The sequence below is a fragment of the Macrotis lagotis genome, chromosome 8, assembly GCF_037893015.1.
Source record: "Macrotis lagotis isolate mMagLag1 chromosome 8, bilby.v1.9.chrom.fasta, whole genome shotgun sequence".
Classification (NCBI taxonomy): domain Eukaryota; kingdom Metazoa; phylum Chordata; class Mammalia; order Peramelemorphia; family Peramelidae; genus Macrotis; species Macrotis lagotis.
The window spans coordinates 31305819-31326265 of NC_133665.1; the positions used below are offsets into that span (position 1 = coordinate 31305819).

A 20447-nucleotide genomic window follows, 5' to 3' on the forward strand; every position below is an offset into this window, starting at 1 on the left:
AATACAAAAGAATTAAGAGTATGGAAACTTCATGCATCTGAAGATTAATATGTGAGGACCAGATTTAGCAAAGTCATTAAAGGCATAAGTATTTACTTGTTAATTATGTTTTGTGCCTAATAATCTTATAGCTATAGATTTTTAATGTTTACTACATAAAGAACTCTAACTGCTCAAAGCTATATAAACTACATAAAAAAGTGAAACCTATCTATGGGGAATTTTTTACCCACCACTCACATATACAAATAAGGATGTTTCAAGGAGAAAACCAATGCAGGTTTAAAAATCATTGAATTCTAGAATTGAAAGAGTTTAGAGTTTATCTAGCTCAGTCCTTTAATTTTACAGATGAGAAAGGTAAGGCTTAGAGAGGACAATGTTTAGGGTACCAGACTAGAGGTCAAGAAGACTTATCTTCCTATGTTCAAATCAGACATTTAAAAACTGTGTGAGTCACTTGACCCTGTTTACTTCAATCTCTCATCTGTAAAATAATCTGAGAAGGAAAATGGCAAACCATTCTGGTGCTTTTGCCAAGAAAACCCCTAATTAGGATCATGAAGAGTCAGAAATGACTAAAATACTGAACAGTGATAAAGAAAAGACACAAGGAATGTAGTCTGTGTGTGTGTGTGTGTATATATATATATATATATATATATACATATATATATATGTACATATATATTTATATATATGGTTTTTTATCAACTTATTTTTAGTTTCAAAAAATTGTTTTCATGTTATTTGCTTGCTAGTGAATAGATTTGGAGTCAGCAAGACCTGGGTTTGAATCTAGCCTCTGATACTAGCTGGGTAATCATAAGCAAATCATTTAACCTTAGCCTCAATTTTTCTTCTATAAAATGGAGGTTATATTGACTATGCAGCTTGTTTTATGGGATTGCGAAACTTAGAAGAGAAAGTGTTTGCAAGTTTAGCCAGTTTTCCCAGCCTTTCTGTAAGTTTTTGAAAGCGGGGACTGTCTTTTTCCTCTTTTTGTATCTCTACTACTTGACATATGTTTATAGATTGGTTGATTATCATTAATTAGTTGAAAAGTAATTAAAAAATGACTGGTCATGACCAACTCTTTAAAATGGCCAGGATTTAAATCGAAATTCACAACTGAAATATTTTGAAAATCATTTCTCTCCATCCTGTTGATCTCTGAACAGTAGAAGAGTTTGAACATTTAAATTTCAGGTAACTTCCTCAAATTAAAAAAACTAATTTTGTTTCCCAGTTCCCCTTCTCCTTGAATGACTGTGTTCTTTCAGTTCATAAAGAGTATAAGTGACTTCTTATCCTCAAATCATCCCACCAGGATAAACATATACAATTTATGTTATATAAGATTTTAAAGTCTTAGACTAATATCTAGTTATCAGAGGTGATCTATTGACTGATGCAGGATTGTTCTGAGTTAATGCTAGTCACACAAATGGGTAACTAGGCTCAGTGAGAAGATAGGAGAAAGGAATAGTTCTCTTGGACATGTGAAAATTCCTCTCTTCTTGTAGGCTTATTCCATTCTCTACTAAGACTGGATAGTTAAGCGACTTTATTTTATTTTATTTTATTTTAATTTTATTTCTTTGAGTATTTGAGGGGGGAGGTAGTTGGGGAGTTAAGTGACTTGCCCTGAGTCACACTGCTAGTGTCAGTGTCTGAGACTGAATTTGAACACAAGTCCTTCTGATTCCAATTCCACACTCTGTGCCACTGTTTGACCTCACTGAAGCAGCTTCATTATACAGATATAGAGCCTTTCCTTGAACTTGGCCTTTTTGGTAACATATTAACTCTGCTTCCTTCCAGAGGAGTAAAGCAGCCTCAGCCCTCTCCAGGTGGCAGCTTCTGCCAGATGAAATATGGATCTACATCTTTTCCCTTCTGTCTCATAAGGAGCTCTCTTTGATTGCACAAGTTTGCCGCCGCTTTTGCCAGCTTGCAAGTGATGATAGCTTTTGTAAGTAGAATGAAACATAAACAACCCACATTCATATACATGTCCCATGATTTTTGTTTTAAACAAATATTGCATTGTTGGCAAGAGCACTGAGTTGAGAGTCAAAGGACTCAAGTTTGAAACCTAACTGCTTTTTGTGACCTTGGAAAGAACATTTAATTTTTAACAACTCTCATTTACCTAGCACTTTCTAAGGGCCAAGTATTTTGCTAAGGGTTTTGCAAATGTTATGCCATTTGATGCTCACAACCATCCTGTATAAAATGTGACATGATTCCTATTTTACAGTTAAGGAAACTGAGGCAGATAGAAGTGAAATTAATTGTCCAGGATCATGTAAATAGTAAATTTATGAGGTTGGAATTGAACTCTGATCCTCCTGACTCTAGGCTCAGTGCTATATCCACCCATTTCTAAAAATGATTCAATTTCATCCATAAAATGAGCAAATTGGATTAGATGATTTCTAATCCTTTTCACCTTTAAATCCAGGAGGGAATCTCAAAATCTCATGACTTCATTTGGCAGCTACCTTCATTCTTCTTAGTATGATTTGCTTGTTAATTAAATGAAACATTTTAGAATATTGATGTCATTTATCATTTGCATATCTTTTTATAGTTTACAAAGCACTTTCATATTCATCAGTTCATTTGATTCATTCATTCAATAAGTATTTATTAAGTACTGACTACATGCTAAGTACTTTAAAATATGATCTCATTTGATCTTCATAGCAACACTGTGAGGCTGGTGCTGTTATTATTCATATTTTAAAAATGTTGAAATTAAGACAAACATAAATTAAGGGACTTGTGCAGAGTCACACAGCTAGTATCTGAGATGGGATTTGACTCTGGGTGCCTTAGGCTTCTCAAAATAAATTATAAAAGAAAGAAAACTCCAACAAAAACTTGGGTCTGTTGTTCCGTGAATGGGTGGATAAGGCACTGCACAATAATAATTGGAGAAATCCAAGGTAAGGCATCTTGTAGAATGAGGTACTTAGGCTGAGCCTTGACCACATCTATAGATCAAATGAGGAATGAGAGCAGTCTTGCTTTAGAGGTTACTTTGTACAAAATGATGGAAGCAGGCGATGGGATGACTAGGGTTAACTTCACTAGACCACTTTAGCTCTAATACAAAGAGCATGAGGTAGAGTTGAAGTAGAGGAAAATATTAAGAGAAATATTATTTGTGCTCTCCTGGCACTCCCTAGGTGTTTGATTTCCATCTGATTGTTATCTAGCACCTTAACCCCTTCTGAGATGTAAATCCACTAAGATAATAGGAATAACCTCAACTCCTCTGTTCAACTCCCTGATCCTTCTCCTAGCATATACCACATGCCCTGCTCCCTTCACCAAGGTGTATGTCTGACCCCTGTCACGTTCAGGTGTTAGCCACTCCTTAGCAGCATCCTAGCATCGCCCTTACTTCTCCCCCCAAATCCTCCCCAAAACAGACAACATGCTAGGCTCTCTTTAAAAGGCTTTACCTTTCTCTCTGCTATGCTGCTGTTATCAGCCCAGTTACAAGTATGAACTTTTCTTAACTTTGCCAACTTTCTTAAGGAACTCACTTTCTTTACCTTGTTACTTTCTTAACAAACTCTTTTGTTACTTATTATCTTAAATATTTGTCATAAAATGTGAATAAAACTGTATACTCTTTCTCTTCTGGGTCAAAGAACTATGTGAATTTTTTATGAATTGACAAGCCCTAGCAGTCTTTTTTTTTTTAGGTTTTTTTTTTTTTTCCGCAAGGCAATGGGGTTAAGTGGCTTGCCCAAGGCCACACGGCTAGGTAATTATTAAGCATCTGAGGTCAGATTTGAACTCAGTTTGTCCTGACTCCAGGGCTGGTGCTCTATCCACTGCACCACCTAGCTGCCTCCCTAGCAGTCTTTTACAAGCCCCAGCAATGCCAATGTCCAGGTGCCATCAGAGCAATCTGAAGTTGGTCTAGAAAAATTGGAGGACACCACGGGTTGCCTAGCCACTGTGTTTGTACTTTCTCCTAGTAGGCAATAAGGAAATGCATAATAGTGTTTTTTTTTCAATTACTTGTAGAGATAATTTTCAACGTTTCCCTCCTTTCCCTCTCCCTTCCCCAAGACTGCAAGCGATCTGATATATGTTATACATGCACAATCATGTTAAACATATTTCCATATTATTCATGTTGGAAAGTAGAATTAGAACAAAAGGGAAAAGCCATGAGAAAGAAAAAAAGAAAAGACTATTAAAAAAAGTGAAAATCGTATACTTTAATCTATGTTCAGACTCCATAGTTTTTTCTTTGGATTTGGATGGCATTTTCATCACAAATCTTTTAGAATTGTCTTTGCTCACTCTATTGTTGAGAAGAGCTAAGTCTATCATAATTGATCATTATACAATATTGCTGTTACTTTGTGCAATGTTCTCCTGGTTCTGCTCACTTCACAGCATTAATGCCTGTAGATATTTTCAGTTTCTGAAATTCACCTGCTCATAATTTTTTATAGTTTAAGTATAACAATAGTATTCTATCACATTAATATACTACAACTTTTTCAGTCATTCTTCAGTTGAAGGGCATTCCCTCAATTTCCATTTCTTTGTCACCACAAAAACAGCTGACATAAATATTTTTGTATGTGTGATTGGTAATATTGTCTTAAGAATAATTTTTGAGTGACTAAGTAATTTTGATTATTATAAATGCCCAAATTAAATCTTAAGGCATGAAGGAAGACACTATCTGCAACTAGAGAAAGAATTCATAAATATAAGTATGTATGGAATGATTTTGCACCATACACACACACACACACACACACACACACACACACATTTGTGTGTAATAGTAGTCATATTTAGGGTAGGGGGGGAAGGGGAAAAGAAAGTTGCACAATAACTTTATTATATATTTAAAAAGAATAACATGTTAAACATAATAGATCTGTAGTTTCATTGTAAATCATCTTTTTTGCTCTACTATCTTATTGCTTGCTTTATTTCATAAATTAAAAATAAAACAAAAATTAAGGAATTATGGAAGCTTTTAATCAGAGGGTTATTATCTGGCTTGAACTTTAGGAATATCAATTTGGTAAATGTAAGGAGTTTGATTTAGTGACAAGATATCTTGGACACAGGAAGAGTGATTAAAGTCCTTTGAAAGGGTCTAAATGAAAGATGATGAGGAACTACTAGAAGAAAGAGAATAAGATTTTATAAAGCACCTACTATGCACCAGACATTGTATTAAACACTTTACAAATATTATCTTGTTTGATTTGCATTAGAACTCTACAAAGTAAGTATTATTATCTCCATTTTATAGATGAGGAATCTGAGGCAAACAGAGTCTTGACATAAAGCTAGTAAATGTTTGTTACTTGGATAATAATTGTGTGAGTAGAGAAAAGGACAACTGTATTTTTTTTAAATAAATTAGTCAGATACATTTATCCCCATTTTCAAGAAGTAAACTGAGGTTCAGGAAGCTGTTGGTCCCACTCTCCCACATTGCCTCTTTGGAAGGTACTGATTCTTTGAAGGTACTCTATGTTTAACTCTTGCCATTAATATTCAGTGCTGCTGAAATAATACAGGAGGGAGGGAAGATGTATGTCCAAGTGTCCAAGAAGACTTCTAGTGGAGGGTCCTGGGAGAACAAAGCTCAGTAAAAGATTGAATACTAATTATGTTCAGGAGTAACTCTGTTCTCTGCGGAAATGATTGGGCTCCTCCAAAGGCAAGGATAAAGCAGTAATGGTCCAAATTCAAACATGGACATGCTCATATTGTAGACAAGAAATTTTGCTGGAGATAGCTAGGAAATCACAGGATTCCTAGTGATTAGAAATTGCTTAGTATTGTATAATAATACTTAATATTAATTATCTGAATGAACCTTCAGTGGAAGTCAGTATTGGGGTAACTTTCAACATTCAGTCTTTTTGACTCTTGAGTATACTGAATTAATTGTTGCTCTGTGAGGGTGATTTTAGTGATTTTTAGTCTTCTGGGGCAAGAGGAATTCTTCCCTTAAAACTTTGTGATGGCTACTTACCCTGAAAATGGAAATTGTCCTAGGAAAATGATGGCAAATCTGTTGGCATCCCTAGCAGTGCTCACCTTTCACTCCCTCCTTTCTCCTTTCTTCTTTCCTCTCCTTCCTCTTCCTTTTTTCTCCCTCTGTCTCATGCACATTTTTATTAATCTCTTAGCAATGTCTCATTAAAACAAAAATTTTCCTACAGTGAAAAAATGGCAAAAGGAAAAGCTCCTAATTATTTGTGGATCCTTGTAATGGGAGGTCACTATATAGCTCTGATGCTACATGGTACTGTGAGCTTCACTGGGAGAATGAGCGCTAGATCAGTGTTGGCCTGGTTAGGAAACAAAGAGAATTCCACTGCTCTGTAGTGAGAGGGTAATTATGTCTGGAGACCTTTCTTGCACAACTGATTGCTTAGGCAACCCTTGTAATTACAACAGTTGGAAGCTTCATATGCATTAGAATGAGAGCAATTTTTAAAAGAAAATTGGGAATGAATCATACATTAGTTAGCTTTGGGAGTACCAATTATTAGCACTTGTATATGGTACCTTGTCAGTGGATTCTGGGTGCTAATGAGTCTGGGTTTAAATTCCTGCTCTGATGTTTTCTATCTCTGTGATCTTGAGCAAGGCATTTAACCTACCTGTTTCTCAGTTTCCTTATCTGTAAAATGAGAATATTTGACCTCTGATGTCCTTTCAGTCTCTAGGGAACTATTCTTTTTTTAAAAAATTCTTTTTTAAATAAAGATTTTATTTATTTTTCCAACTACATGCTATGGTGGTTTTTAGCCAATCTTTTTTGCAAGGTTTTTAGTTTTACAGTTTTTCTCCCTCCCACTGCTCCTGACAGAAAGTAATCTGATATAGACCTTACATTTGTAACCATGATAAACATGGATCGATATTGAACATGTTGAGAGAGAAGAATCAGATCCTAACTGAAGAAAACATTAGAGAAAACAAAATGGCATAATACATAAGATCACTGTTAAAAATTGAAGATAATAAACTTTGATCTTTATTTAAACTCTACAGTTCCTTCTTTGGATACAGATGGTATTTTCCATCACAGATCTCTTAAAATTGTCATTGATTATTATATAGCTGAAGTGAATAAGTCCATAGTGATTGATTATCAGCTCATGTTGTTGTTAATGTGTATAATGATCTTCTGGGTCTGCTCATTTCACTTAGCAACAATTCATGCAAGTCTTTCCAGGCTTTTCTGAAATCCTGTCCCTCAAGATTTCTCATAGGACGATACATATTCCACAATTTGTTCAATAATTCCCCAATTGATGGACATCCTATCTGTTTACAATTCTTTGTCACCACAAAAAAGAGCTGCTATTAATATTTTTGCACATGTGGTATTTTTACTCTTTTTTATGATCTTCTCAGGATATATAGACCTAGTAGTGGTATTGCTGCATCAAAGCGTATGTACAGTTTTATTGAAGTTTGGGTATAATTCCAAATTGCTCTCAAGAAAGGTTGGATCAGTTCACAATTCCACCAACGATGCATTAATGTTTTGTCATATCCCCTCTAACATCAATCATTATCTTTTCTAATCATATTAGGCAATCTGAGAGGTGTGAGGTGGTACCTCAGAGATATTTTAATTTGCATTTCAGTTGCAAGGGTTTATGGAAAATTATGTCAAAATTTCATTGCCTGGAGAAGTTCATCAGTATTGTACATCAGTTTCATGATGGTGTGCATACCCAGGTTCTGCATAGTGGATGATGCTCTTGGGATTTCCCAGTCACCAATGGAGTAAAATAAGGATGTGTCCTTGCTCCCATACTTTTTAGCATGATTTTTTCAGCCATGTTATCAAATGCCTTCACTGGGGATGAACATGGCCTCAAGGTCAGCTTCCTCACTGAGGGCAAATTCTTCAACTTGAAAAGGCTTCAAGCCAAGACCAAAGTGAAGGGAGTGTTGGTGCATGATCTTCTGTTTGCAGATGACTGTGATCTCAATGCATCCTCTGAAGCTAAAATACAACAAACTATGGATCGATTCTCTGCTGCTTGTGCTAATTTTTATTTAACAATTAACACCAAGAAAACTCAGGTGCTCCATCAGCCAGCATCACACCATCCATATGTGGAACCACTGATTACAGCAAATGGAGAAATTTTGAGTATTGTGAACAAGTTCATTTACCTTGACAATGTCCTTTCCAAGGAGGTACACATTGACAATGAGATTGACACTCTCATTGCCAGAGCTAGTTCAGTATTTGGGAGACTCCAAAAGAAAGTATGGGAGAGAAGAGGTATTAGACTGACTACCACACTGAAGGTCTTCAGAGCCATTGTACTGACAATATGCCTATGAAACCTAGACAGGCTACCAGTGCCATATCAGGAAATTGAGTTGCTTCCATTTAAATTGTCTTAGGAAGTTTCTAAAGATTACCTGTCAGGAGAAGATACCAGACACTGAGGTCCTTTCTTATCTAAACTGCCTAGCTATGATGAACTGGGCATGTTGCTAGAATGCCAGACATATGCTTGCCAAAAAAAAAACCCAAAAACATTTTATGTAGAACTCACACAGGGCAAGTTCTCCTAAGGGCGTCAGAAGAAGCAATACTGTGTGCCCTGAAGGTCTCTTTTAAGAACTTTAGAATTGATTTACAGCATGGGAGACACTGGCACTGGACTGCCCAGTATGGCATGCCCTCATCAGAGAGGGTGCTATGCTCTATGAGAAGGGCAGAATTGAAACAGATCAAAGGAAATGCGACACCTGTAAGTTTAGAGTACCCATCCCAGTTCACAATGAACTATTTGTGCTCAATCTACTGCACATTCCGAGCTCATCTGATCAGCCACAGTGGGACACAGTGCAATTTGTCTCAAAAGTAGTGATGTCATTTTGGTCTTCTTCAATAATGAAGGACAAGAACCAGTTTGCATTTCTCTAATCAATAATGATTTAGGGCCATTTTTCATATGATTACAGTTAGCTTTGATTTCTTTGTCTGAGAATTGCCTTTCCATATCCTTTTATTGGGGAATGACTTTTTTTTAAAATAAATCTGACTGGGTTCTCTATATATTTTAGAAATGAGTTCTAGGTAAATATTCTTGTGATACTATGAAACTGCACATGGAAGAAATCTTGTGAGCAAAGGTAAGCAAGTAGAAAGAAGAACTTCCAAGGCTTCTGAGTCTGTGTTAAAGTGCCAGGAATCACTGGCTTAGAGTTGGGATGACTTGGGTTCCAGTCTTTCATCTGACATTTGTTATTTGTCCTTAATTCTGGGGAGAGAACCAATGACATTAGGAGGGTGATATCCTGACCTTCAAGTGAATTAGATTTAAGTGAGACAGGGTTGTATAAAGTTATCAGCCCCACTCTCTCCTCAAGTCATTGAAATCCAGTGGCAGACATAGGTCAGGATGACTGGTGATGGCCTCAGATGCAATGGGAGACCTTGACCTTTTTAAGCAAAGGTCTTTCCCAGGTGAGGGAGCACCCATTGAGTAATTAAAGGCTGGATAAGAATTGAGGCAAAAAGATGCCTTAGTTTGCCTTCACAAAAGAATCAGTCTGGGAGGGGAAGATTCCAGGAGTTTCTGGCCAAAACAGAAACAATTGCTATTTACATTAATCTAAGTCATCAAAACGCAAACAGTGAGCAAGTGAGGTTTGGATTGGGACCTGGGAGAACTAGACCAGTCAGTCAAAGCCAGAGTCTTTTAAGTTTAAAGGCATAGTCAAGTAAGTCCATTTAAATCCCAATGAATTTTATCAAATCCTGGTTTTCCAGAACTCTATTTCAAGAAATCATAAATGAAAACTACCAGAGAAAGAGTTAATTTGTCCCAGTTCTCAGGAAAAAAAGAGATGGGGAAGAAAAAATGTAGCCCCCAAACTCCAAGATACTTTGTGAAATATGTGATCAAAATTTTTATCGCTTTGGACAAAGCATCCATATGTAAGAGTATGACCTCCCCCCCCATGTTGACAGAAGGTGAGGGGAAGGAAGAAGAGCAGGAGAAGGAGAAGGAGGAACATCTAACATTTGTTCTCATGAGAAAGTGATCGAAAATTTCCCAATCTTCAGTTTCCTTACTATAAAATGAGAGTACTGATACCTGTAGACAGACCCTATTGTACAATAGTTTTTCTAGGGAACAAATGGTATAGTCTATGTAAAATAGGGCTAAGGACTAGTATTTGAATTTCATTGACTTAGGAAACCCTATACAAAAGCAATTTAGCATCTCTTTAATGTATAGTCTTATAGAGTTGTCTATGGCCTTGAGAGTTCAATTGCAGCCCAGGGCTGCACATACAATTGTGACCCAGGCAGGTCTTGAATTTAGATATTCTTGATCCTGAGGCCAGCTTCCAATCCACCATGCCTCATGTAAAGTATTATAAGTACATTTTATTATTGTTATTTTTATTATTATAAGATTTTAAGGTGGTATTGATCTTAAGGACAATTTAGGGGAGCTCATTCATTTTATAGATGAGGAAGCTAAAACCCAGATAGGTGAAGTGAGTTGATGATGGCCATTAGGTATTAGAGAATAAAGCTAATCTACCATGGTGGAGAGGAAGAGATTATTTCCTCACTTTGGATGCTTCAGATAAGGAGTCTGAGTCTGAGGAAGTATAATGACTTGACCTAAGTCATACAGGTATTAATCATCAGAAGAAGTGTTTAACCCTTCCCCTCAAAAGAAAAAGGATAGTATGATTTAGGAGAAAAGAAGATGTTGTTATCTACCAGTTCAGTGAAAATCTGTCCTGTGGGGTAAGGACCCTCTAGCTTTTGACCTATGATCTCAAAAGGTAGGATTTCTGCTTTTGTTTTTTAAGTTATAGATTTTTATTTTAAATTTCAAAGAAGTCATTCCATTCAGTCATAACAGACTGACAAAGACTTTTTTAAGTTTTCTTTTGATAACATGATTAGGAAGAATCTGCTTTTTCTTTTGGGTTGAAGTAATATTTTCTTGAACTTGCTCATTTATCATTTTTCCTTTTGACCAATCTGTTTAAAACTGTACCAGAACAGGCTTTGTGATGGGTCAGGAGAGACTGTGACAAAAATGTTTACTAAAAGAGATTGGTCCAGCATGTACACTTGCAAAAGACAGACCAATCCTATAGATGAGATTTAATGGATTTTAGCTTCAATGTCCTTATTCTATTTTCTGAGGACACAGTGCAGAAAACTGACTGAGCTACCTCTACTTCTTAAATACTAGAAACAATTAACTTCTTCACAATCAAATGGATAATTCTCCTTTCTGAAATGGCCTCCCAAGGTCTAGATCAATGATTCCTGTTTATATTATTTCCAGTTAATTGATCGGATCATAGGGTCCCAGACTGGAAAGAAACTCAGAGGCAAGCTATTTTAAATCCTTTCATTTTAAAGATGAGAAGTCTGAGTCTGAAGGAGTGTAAATGACTTGACCAAAGTCACACAGGTATCAATCATCAGAGATAGTGTTAGCCTGACTTAAGTCAGTGTTCTTGGTAGGTGATAGGAGAATCTGATTTTAAATCCTGCCTCAGATACTTATCCTGGGCAAATTACTTCATCTATTTGCCTTAGTTTCCTCATCAGCAAAATGAGGACAATAATAAGGCACATCTTTCAGCATTGTGAAAATCAAATGAGATAATTTTATAAAGTGTCCAATCTAGCATCTGGCATGTAAAAAGCACCACATAAAGGTTAACTATCATCATCATCATCATCATCATCATCATCATTATCATCTACTTTCAAGTTGATATTTCTATCAAGGGATATAATGAAGATCTATTTTAAAAAAAGAAACAAAACAATGAAATTTAATATGCTTCAATTTTTACAAATAGGCAGGTTCTAATAAAACATTACTTGGGGACTGCAGGTGCCTCAACTTTAAAAATCCCTGCTCCCCAAGCTTGGCTAGAACCTTGCCTCAAGGAAAAATCTGTTATTTTGCTCCTTACCTGTGCGTTCCATTTTCATCATTTCTTGTCTACTCTAATTTCCCTTCTGTTGCTCCATGAAGAAAGCTTAGTGGGCTTAGAAGCTCTCCCAGAAGGAAAGTTCCCTTCTCTTCCCAGCCTCGTGTTCTGTTCTCTAATTACTTGCACTCCATTTTAAGATTTAAGATACTCCATTTTAAAATCCCCTTGAGAGGTATAGTTTTAATTTCCTTGGTGATTTACTTTAAAAAACAAATGAGGATATTTAGTCCCCAGGTTAAAAAAGAAAAAAAAAAGAAACTCACTGGCTTTATTAGATGGTACACATACCTCAAATACTTAGAATTTTTTAAATGATTGTAATTATACCATGAATAATGAATGCTTTCAAGTATGATAATAAGCCTTATAATAGCGATGATTTAAACTGAAAGCAAGCTACCTGGTTATAGGTAGGGAAAAAGCTTCCTAAAATAATTTCAATTTTCTTGATTAAAAAGCATATCAATTTAAATTTTCAGATTTTCTCAAATCCTTATTTGTCCAAGTAATAGAGCACCTTAATAGGAGGAAGAATTTAAAAAAGAAACAAGGTATGTCTCTATAAAGGCAGCATTATTTCTCAGTGTATTTACCTGGGAAAGATCAATTTTTCAAAGGTGGTTATAGAACAGTGGATAGAAATAGGATGATCTGAGTTCAGATTCTGTTTCAGATACTTTGCTTACTGTGTGACCCTGGGCAAATCATTAAACTTCCCTGTGCTTTACTTTCCTCATTTCTAAAATGATCCTAGGAATTATTGTTTTTATTTTGCTCAAATCTACTCCTTTACTTCCAGGTCATGTAATGTACAAACTGTACACTGTATTTGCAGCTGGGTGGCACAGTGGAAGGAGCACCACATCTGGAATAGGAAAACTCATCTTCCTGAGTTCAAATCTAGTCTTAGAGACACTAGTTATGTGACCCTGGGCAAGTCACTTAACTCTGTTTACCTCAATTTCCTCTTCTGAAAAATGATCTGGAGAAGGAAAATGGTAAACCACTCTAGTCAGACACTACTGAAATGACTGAACACCACATGATAACGTAAGAGCTAGACAATACAAAGATAGAGCATTAGATATGTGTTCAGGAAGACCAGAGTTCACATCCTGTCCCAATTACTTACTAGAAAATCATTTAACCTTATTCAGCCTCAGTTTCCTCACATATAAAATACTTGCACCTAGTACATAGGGTTTTGAGGTTTTGAGATTATATATGTAAAGCTCTTTGCAAACCTTAAAGCACTATGCAAATATTAACCATTAAAATATTTATTTCCTTTTAAAACTGCAGTATTATTATCATTAGTAGAAATGAATATATAATGACCAATCATTATTATAAATGATGATTATTTAATAATGCATTGGGGAGAAGCACACTGGTCTGAAAAGGAGGGAAGCACTGTGTTTGAAGTTATAGGACCTGTATCTGACTCTTGCTTCTGGTACATATTGCTTTTATGACCTTGAACTCTCTGAAATACAGATGTGGAGATTTTATTGCATGACCTCTAAGGTGTTTGATTTTGAGAATCATGATAGCTGAGTTTTTATAACCTTTATAAGATGTGATGCACTTTTTTTTTCATTTGCTACAACAAATCTGGGGCAGATATATTTTTTAATTCCCATTACCTTACTTTTCCTAAGAGTCATCCTTCTAAAATTATATGTGTATTAAACTTTTATAATGTGAATTTTATAATCTTGCTTATGTTTTTAAAAAGAGTGATTTATTGGTTGTGGTTGATCAGTAGTTGATTGTTGGAGTGGAGTTTGGGATAACCAGTTCTTGTGAATGAAACAAGAATTGTGGGTTAAGAAGAATATTTTTAAGGCTGTTGTCATGTCAGCAAACCAAATTGAAGTTCCTTTGCTGATCTCTGTCGACTCGAGCTTCTAGCACATTCTCACAGGTGAAACCCAAAGCTAATAATTAACACCCTGTGCTAACAAAGGTGAGGGCCTCTAAGCAGCAGATGGCTGTATTAAGGTGATGCTGTACAAATGTTTTAGATGCCAAGTATATTGTTCCTTTGAGTCAACTGCCCTCTTGTGCCACCTCTGTAGTCCAAAGCAAATGTTTTTTAGTGGTTGCATCGTTACAAAGCAGGCCAGGAGATAATAAGGTCATCTCTGAGCTATGCTAAAGCCTCTTGTGGTTTGAAGGGTAATTCAACTACCATGAATGCGATTAGGTTCTTTTCTAGGCTTCAGGGAAGGATGGATATGTATTTTCTTTGTGTGTATGTGTGTGTGTGTGTGTGTGTGTGTGTGTGTGTGTGTGTGAGAGAGAGAGAGAGAGAGAGAGAGAGAGAGAGAGAGAGAGAGAGAGAGAGAGATCTGGCAGGGCCCACTCCAGAGGGAAAATGTGAAGTGGGAGCCCTTTGTTTTGGGAACATCTAATCTCTTATTTCTATACCTTTTTGCCATCCTTAATATTAATCATCATCATCACCACCATCATCTCTAATCTAATCATCTTAGATATAATAACTATATTTATAAAGCTCTTTAGAATTTACAAAACATTTTCTATAGGTTATCTCATTTGAACCTCACAACTACCCTATGAAGTAAAGGCTCTTATTATCTATAGATAATACAGTTGAGGTAACTGAGACTGAAAGATTTAAAAACTTACTCAGAGTCCCACAGCTCACATTCTTCATGTTCAACATGATAGTAATTACTTCTTAATTTCTTCTTGCCTCAGTTTCTGCATCTGTAAAACTGGAATAATAATAATAGTATGTACTTTCCAAGGTTGTTGTGAAGATAGAATGATACTATTTTACAAACCTTAGAATATTATAGTAATGCTAATTGTTATTGATTATGTCTATCATTATTATTGCAACATAGATGCATACATACATACCTATGTGTCTCCCCACCTTCAGGAGTCTTCATGAAGGGATATGGTATGAATTATTTATACCTTTTTGAGAATTTATACTGATGTGTTTTTTCCCTAGGGTAAGACCACAGTTCAGGAAATGCTTTACAGGTTGAGTTTAGCTTCTGACTATAAATGATACAACTGGCTAGACCAAAACTTACTCAGGTATTCAGTGACAATTGTTAGTGTTAAGCAGTGAGAGGTGTGTGCATTGCTTAGGGTCCACAATAGAAAGTAGAATGCTTCTCTGGAAAGCTTTATTGGGCATAGAACCCAAAGAGATGGAATCCATGAACAACAAGGAGGAGAATTTCTCTTGGACTATTATTGCCTCTTGCTGTTCATTTGTTTCAGTTGTATTTGACTCTTTGTGACTCTGTTTTGAGTTTCTTGGCAAAGATAATGAAGAGGTTTGTCATTCTTTCCCTAGTCCATTTTAAAGATGAGAAAATGGAAGTAAACTGGATTAAGTGACTTGCCCAGGGTCACCCAGCTAGTGTCACCCAGATCTTCTTGGCTCTAGGTTTGGCATTGCATCCAGGGGATCACCCAGTTGTTCTTACAACTATGCTATTTCTATTCTCCTTGTTATAGGTCCTTTCCAGAGTAGCCATGCCTATTTCCTGATAACTTCTGGCATAGTAGCATTGTTGCAGAACGTTTAGATTAGGCTGATCCAATCCATGCAGCTGTTTGATATTCTCTTCTCCATCCTCTCTTACATGAGTTTATGTTCAAGAGTTCAGAAGATGGTTGTGCTATCAATTCAATTCAACAAATTGTGTCAGGATGGGGGATTTGAAGACCAAAAGGAATACAGTTCACATCCTCAAGTAGCTTATATTTTATTGGAAGCACTTACATGATATTTTCTTTTGGGGGTAAGATGTTACTACTGTAACCAAGGAGGAGGGAAAGAAAAGGAAGAGTGAGAGGAAGAAAGAAAATTGGTAGATTAGACTGGTGATGATGGAAGGAAAGAAGTGAGTGAACAGAAGGAAGAAAAATGGAGAAATACAAGAGAGACAAAGAAGGGAAGAGAGAAATAGAGAAAGAAGAACAAAATGAGGAGAGAGAGCAGAGAGGGAGAGACTGCAATTTAAGCAATGTACAATGGACCTGTTGTGGGCAACAGGCTTTCATTGAGAAGTCCTGGAGGATGAGAAAGGAGTAGGAATAACATCACATTACAATAGCCCACCAGTTTTGATCAATAGTGATAAAACTTAGACTGTACTTGAGATAGATCTAATGTGAGTCTTCACTATGTTTAAAAGAAAAGAATTGAGAGAGGATTATTTATTTACTATCAGTAACACCAACAGCCTGGATATTCTATAATCTATTCTAGTGCTTCACAACTATTCCAGTTGTAGATTAGAGTCAAGTAATTTAACCTCTCCTTACAAAATTATGTTTTCCCCTATATTCCTAAAATCATGGTGCACAAGTGGTAGCCTTGTCAATGTTAAAAATTTTTCCTATTGGGGGACTTCTGACCAAGATGGAGAAGACAGGTATTGTGTTGAGTGTTCCTCTGTCCCCTCAAAAACAACATGAAATAAACCTCTTAACAGAAATTCGATGGACAAAACCCAGAAAGAGAAGCTAGGAGAAGAACACCTACCAAGAAGGTCTGTCTCACAGGGCAGTGGGTGAACTGGGAGCAAAGACCAGAGGATCAGCATGGGATGGCAGTTGGGGGAAGCCAGAGGGCCAGTCTCAGCTGAAGCAACTTTGGTGTGAGAGATCCAACTTTAGCTGCAGAGTCTTTGGCAGGTGAGGGGTGGGGGAACAACCAGCTGGGCTGGGGACCTGAGCTCCCTACTTTCAGGGAGTTCTTTGACCAGAACAAACTATAAACAACCCTCATGCCCTCAGGCTAAGGCATGGTCAACAGAGTTCACTCAATAGAAAGAGATTAACTCCTTCCCCCAGGACCCAGACCAGTGTTCTAGGTCAACTCAGGCCCTGCTGATGAGGGTCCCAAACACTCCAGAGAAAGCAACCAGCATGCCCTACTGACTGGCCCTTGGAATTACTAAACCAAATGAACAAAGCCTCTAGATTTTCAAAAGCAAATCTCTGAGAACCAGCCACACCCCATTCCCCAAGATCCTAAAAAGATGAAGAAAGGCCAGAGAAAGGAGGGCCCATGGAGAAATACTTAGAAACAACAGATTCTAACCCAGAGAGATCTAGCACTTCTGAGGAGAATATGAATTGGTCTCCAGCCCAGAAAGACTTCCTTGAAGAAATAAGGAAGGAGTTTAAAAAAATCAATTGGAAAAACTGGGAAAAGAAACTGAAGAGAAAATTAACATGTAGCAAGAGAAAATTAATATCTTGCAACAAGAAAACAAATCCTTGGAAAATACAACTGGACAAATACAAAATAAGAATACCTCTTTCAGATCTTCAGTTGGCCAAATGCAAAAAAAAATGATTCTCTCAAATCCTCAATTAAGCAAATTCAAAAAGAAAATGATTCTCTCAAAACTACACTTGGGCAAATGGAAAACTCCTTGAAAAATATAATTGACCAACTGGAAAAGGAGTTGCAAAAAATAAATGAAGAAAACTCTTTTTCTCTAAAAAAGAATGGAATTGCTGGAAACTAATGACTCCATAAGACAACAAGATTGTGTTAAACAAAACCAAAAGATTGAAAAAATAGAAGAAAATGTAAAATACATCATCAACAAAACCACTGACTTTGAGAACAGATCAAAATGGGAGAACCTGAAAATTATCAACCTTCCTGAAAACATCAAAGAGAAAAAAAAGCCTGGATTTAATATTATAGGATTTGGTGATGGAAATTGCCCTGATGTCATTGAACTGGAGGGCAAAATAGTTATTGAAAGAATACATTGATCCCCTCCAGAAAGAGATCCTAAAATGAGAACACCAAGGAATGTTGTGGCCAAATTTCAGAACTATCAGATAAAAGAGAAAATCCTGCAAGCCACCAGAAAGAAAAAAAAAATTTAAATACAAAGGAACCATAGTAAGGATTACACAGGACCTAGCCCCAGCAACACTAAGGGATCGAAGGGCCTGGAATGAGATATTCTGAAGAGCAAGGGAGCTTGGGATACAGCCAAGAATCTAATACCTGGCAAAGCTGCACATTCTCTTCCAGGGGAAAAGATGGACATTTAATGAAATGGGAGACTTGCAATATTTCATGATGAAAAGAGCAGAGGTAACTAGAAAATTTGGACATCAAACAGGGGGCTCAAGAGATACTTGAAAAGGTAAAAAAAGGCAAAAGAAAAATAACTTCAATAAGATCAAAATGGTTATATATATCCACTTAGGAGAAAAAGTCTCATAGCTCTTGAGAATTACAACTCTATTAGAGAGAATATACAGAGCCAGAAGTGATGGGCTCTCATAACTTTTCTGTGACTCAGATAGAATGATTTACAAATAATACCTCCTTAAAAAGGGGGACAGTAAGGAGATGGGAGGATGGAGGAGATTGAATGGGGTAAATCTCATTACATCAAGAGGTACAAAAGACCTATTGTAAATGAGGGGAAGAAGGGAGGAGATGATAACCACTTGAATCTTCATCTCGTCAGACTTGGCTTAAAGATAACTTAGACACACTCAGTTAAGTTAACAAACTTATCTTACCTTTCAAGCATTAAAAGGGGAAAAGGGGAGGTGGGATGGGGAGGGGCAGAAAAAGGGTAACTAACAGAAGGAATGGAAGAAGGAGAAAAGGGAAAGGGGAAAGAAAGGGGACGGGGTTGATATAAGAGGGCAAAAACATTGAAGGTGGTGGTGGTATTCAGAAACATACCACTGGGGAATATGGATAAAGAGATAAAAGGGGAAAACACAGACAGAAGGAAGATAGCATGGAGGTCAATAAAGAGTTAATAATTATAACTTTGAATGTGAATGAAAAGCAGATTGGATTAAAAACAGAATCCTATGATATGCTGCTTAAAAGAAACTCATTTGAAGAAGAGAGATACATATAGAATAAAGGTAAAAGGTTGGAACAAGATATATTTTGCTTCAGCTGAAGTGAAAAAAGCAGGGGGAACAATCCTTATCTCAGACAAAGCAGCTGCAAATATAGATAGCATTAAGAGAGATAAGGAAGGAAACTATATCCTTCTAAAAGGTACCATAGACAATAAAGTAATTTCAATACTAAATATGTATGCACTCAATGGTACAGCATCCAGATTCTTAGAGGAGAAGTTGAAAGAGCTACAGGAAGACATAGACTGCAAACCTCTACTAGTGGGAGACTTCAAACTCCTGTTCTCAGATTTAGATAAATCTAATCATAAAATAAACAAGAAGGAAGTTAAGGAGGTAAATAGGTTGTTAGAAAACCTAGATATGATAGATCTATGGAGTAAATTCAATGGGGATAGAAAGGAATATACTTTTTTTCTGCAGTACATGGTACTTACACAAAAATTGACCATGTGTACTAAGACATAAAAACCTAATAATCAATTGCAGAAAGGCAGAAATAGTGAATACATCTTTCTCAGATCATAATGCAATAAAAATTATATGCAATACTGGGCCAGGGATTTATAGACCCAGAACTAATTGGAAATTAAATGACCTCATTTTAAAGAATGAGTGGATCAAGCAACAAATTATAGAAAGAATTATTTCATCCTAAAAAAAATTATTTCATCCGAGATAATAACAATAATGAAACAACATACTAAAATCTATGGGATACATTATATCTATGGGATATATTATATCTTTAAATGCTTACATGAATAAAGAAATCAATGAATTAATATGCAACTAAAAAATTAGAAAAAGAACAAATTAAAACCCCCAATTAAATACTAAATTATAAATTAAAAAATTAAAGAGAAATTAATGAAATAAAATCAAAAATAAGAAAATTATTGAACTAATAAATGAAACTAAGTTTCAGTTTTATGAAAAATCGATAAAGTTTATAATCCTCTGGTTAATTTGATTAAAAAAAAGAAAGAAGAAAACAAAATTGCTAGTATCATAAATGAAAAAAGGTGAACTCGCCACCAATGTAGAGGAAATTAAAGTAATAATATGGAATTATTTTGTCCAATTCTATGCCAATAAATTTGACAATCTAAGGGAAATGGATGAATATTTACAAAAATATAAGTTGCCCAGATTAAATGAAGAGCAAATTAAAAACCTAAATAACCCTATTTCAGAAAAAGGAATTCAGCAAGCCATTAGGGAACTCCCTAAGAAAAAATCTCCAGGGCCAGATGGATTCACAAGTGAATTAATTCTACCAAACATTTAAGGAACGATTGGTTCCCATTCTATATAAACTCTTTGGAAAAATAGGTGAAGACAGAACTCTCCCCAACTCTTTCTATGATACCAATATGGTGCTGATACCTAAGCCAGAAAGAGTTAAAACAGGGAGAGAAAATTATAGACCTATCTCCCTGATGAATATAGATGCAAAAGTCAAATAAAATCTTAGCAAAACGATTTCAACA

The 20447-nt window shown here is 36.0% G+C and overlaps 1 protein-coding gene across 1 annotated transcript in view; it reads left to right on the plus strand.

Annotated features, from left to right (window-relative positions):
* The window catches only part of LOC141496420 (uncharacterized), a 91858-nt gene that overhangs the window by 39954 nt on the left and 31457 nt on the right, over window positions 1–20447 (plus strand). The window contains exon 6 of the mRNA XM_074198969.1: window positions 1825–1975. Within this exon, the coding sequence (XP_074055070.1) occupies window positions 1825–1975 (151 nt within the window). The remainder of the gene's footprint in view (window positions 1–1824; window positions 1976–20447) is intronic.